Genomic DNA, 2,156 nt, shown 5'->3' with positions numbered 1-2,156 from the left:
TGTGTGTGTGTGTGTGTGTGTGTGTGTGTGTGTGTGTGTGTGTGTGTGTGTGTCTGTACACCTTGCACTTGACGGTCCACAGGTTTGGATCCCTGGAAACAGAAGAAAAAGTAAAAGATAAACTTTTTAAATGGTAAACGGTTTTTATGTCTGCAGGTGTCTCAGTGGTGAAGGAGTGTTGACGTACTTGACACCAGGAAGTAGCTGCTGCTGAGTGATGTCATCAGAAAGCTCCTCAGAGCCCCCAGAGTAACTGCAGAGCACAGAAGAAGTAACAGGAGACAGCTTTTATTTTCTCATTAGACAGAAACAGTTCTCATCCARGTACAGGCTGAAACAACTCAAATAATTTCATCAGATTACTGAAACCTTCAAGGATAATTATCTGCCTCCAAGTTTCATAGATACTGTCAATATCAATATCAATACATGCTGYTTTAAATTACAAGATTAAATCATTTGATAATGCTAAAATACTTCAKCCATTTTTATATGATTCTTGATTAAACAACAATAATCAATGGAGTAATTGATTTCTAAAATGGTTGTTAGCAGCAGCTCTACATCCAACTTAAAAAGGTTCCATTAAAAAAAAAAACAGCTGAACTTAAAAAGTGTTTTTAGGAACCAACTTAATTTAATTTAATCAGAAGTTTTTACTCACTGCTCTCCTGCTGAAGACTTGGCATATTTCCTCATGTAGTACTCCCCCAGTGCCTCCTCCCTGGAGTCTCTGAAACACACACACACACAGTTACACACACACACACACAGACACACACACATCCTTGTACTTGCATCAAACTGAGGACTTTGTATTGACGTACATTCAGTTTTGTAACTATTTATGCCTAAGCCAGACATTTTCCTGCACTAACCTGAACTCAATTCACACGTTAGTCCTGAACCTAACCCCCAACCCACCAMCAACATGTCCCTGATGGGGACAGGACCAGTGGGTCCTCACCAGGAAAATGGTCAACCAGGCAGTAAGAACATGATAACTCTGATAAGTCAGTTCCTGTGTTGTAAAATGATGGATAAATCAGTCTAACACACATCTTTACTTGGACAGATTAAAATGGTACAGAGTTCAAGCTTGCAGCTGTGCTGCTGCTGACAGACACACTGAATGGATTATTGTGGCCTCAGTCATTGTGTTCAGGCTTTCATTGTACACTGGTTTATGGTGGTGTTTGAGTAGTGTTACTGTTAGTTGCTCCTCACGTGCACTCTTAAACCTGATTCAACTGAACACAACTGCAGTCATCACCACACAAACAGCACTAATCACAAKGTGGCAAATATTAATCTGACAGTTTATCTGATGACTGATCACATGATCTCCATCAGAACCCTGASTTCAGATCAGCAGAAGGTCCTGCAGTGAAACAGTTTGATAAAATGAATAGAGACCATGAGACATCTTTATGGTACCTCCAGAGGTTCTGCAGCCGCCTGGACCCAGAGTGATCATCATCCAGAACCGCACGGTCCAAGTTAGACACTGAAGAGGAGAGGGTGTGTAAAACAGTTCATTTATAGATACTGTGAAATTAAACAAAAACAAACRGTCTTACCTTCTGCCTCCTCTGCTCAGGAACCAGCCGTGATGAAGACGAGGCAACGGAACGARGARGAAGAACAAACAGGAAATCAGAAAAAATGGAAAAATAAAGCAAAGATGTCAGGTTTGTGATGGCAGCAGGCAGCACAACACAAAGCAGGATGGGAGAAAAACTAAGTGGTTAATGGAGACTGTGGAGGACACTGGGATGAAGACAATGTCTCAGAAAGTCATGCAGAGACAAAACTCTTGAATGTTCAACCACCACACACAAAAACAGGTTTCATTATCATGAAACAGCAGTGAAGCATCTCTGTGTGACAGATTAAAGATAAAACAGATTAAAGTCCGTTTGAAGTGTTTCTGTTGAACTCTGATCTAAAGACATCAGGATGATGTTAGCCTAGGTCTACAGGTTTCAGGTGTTTGTGTTAGCTCAGGTCTACAGGTCTCAGGTGTTTGTGTTAGCCCAGGTCTACAGGTTTCAGGTGTTCGTTAGCTCAGGTCTACAGGTTTCAGGTGTTTGTGTTAGCTCAGGTCTACAGGTTTCAGGTGTTTGTGTTAGCTCAGGTCTACAGGTTTCAGGTGT

General features: G+C 41.3%; 1 protein-coding gene across 1 annotated transcript in view; it reads right to left on the bottom strand.

Moving 5' to 3' along the window:
- The window catches only part of supt5h (SPT5 homolog, DSIF elongation factor subunit), a gene marked incomplete at its 3' end in the record, with an annotated part of 20,937 nt that overhangs the window by 14,434 nt on the left and 4,347 nt on the right, over positions 1-2,156 (bottom strand). The window contains 5 exon segments of the mRNA XM_014030587.1: positions 62-92; positions 188-253; positions 665-733; positions 1,438-1,507; positions 1,581-1,592. Coding sequence (XP_013886041.1) covers positions 62-92; positions 188-253; positions 665-733; positions 1,438-1,507; positions 1,581-1,592 — 248 coding nt within the window.

This window comes from Austrofundulus limnaeus, unplaced genomic scaffold, assembly GCF_001266775.1.
Source record: "Austrofundulus limnaeus strain Quisiro unplaced genomic scaffold, Austrofundulus_limnaeus-1.0 Scaffold1086, whole genome shotgun sequence".
In the NCBI taxonomy this organism is placed as follows: Eukaryota; Metazoa; Chordata; class Actinopteri; order Cyprinodontiformes; family Rivulidae; genus Austrofundulus; species Austrofundulus limnaeus.
This window is presented reverse-complemented; position numbering and strand designations above follow the sequence as displayed.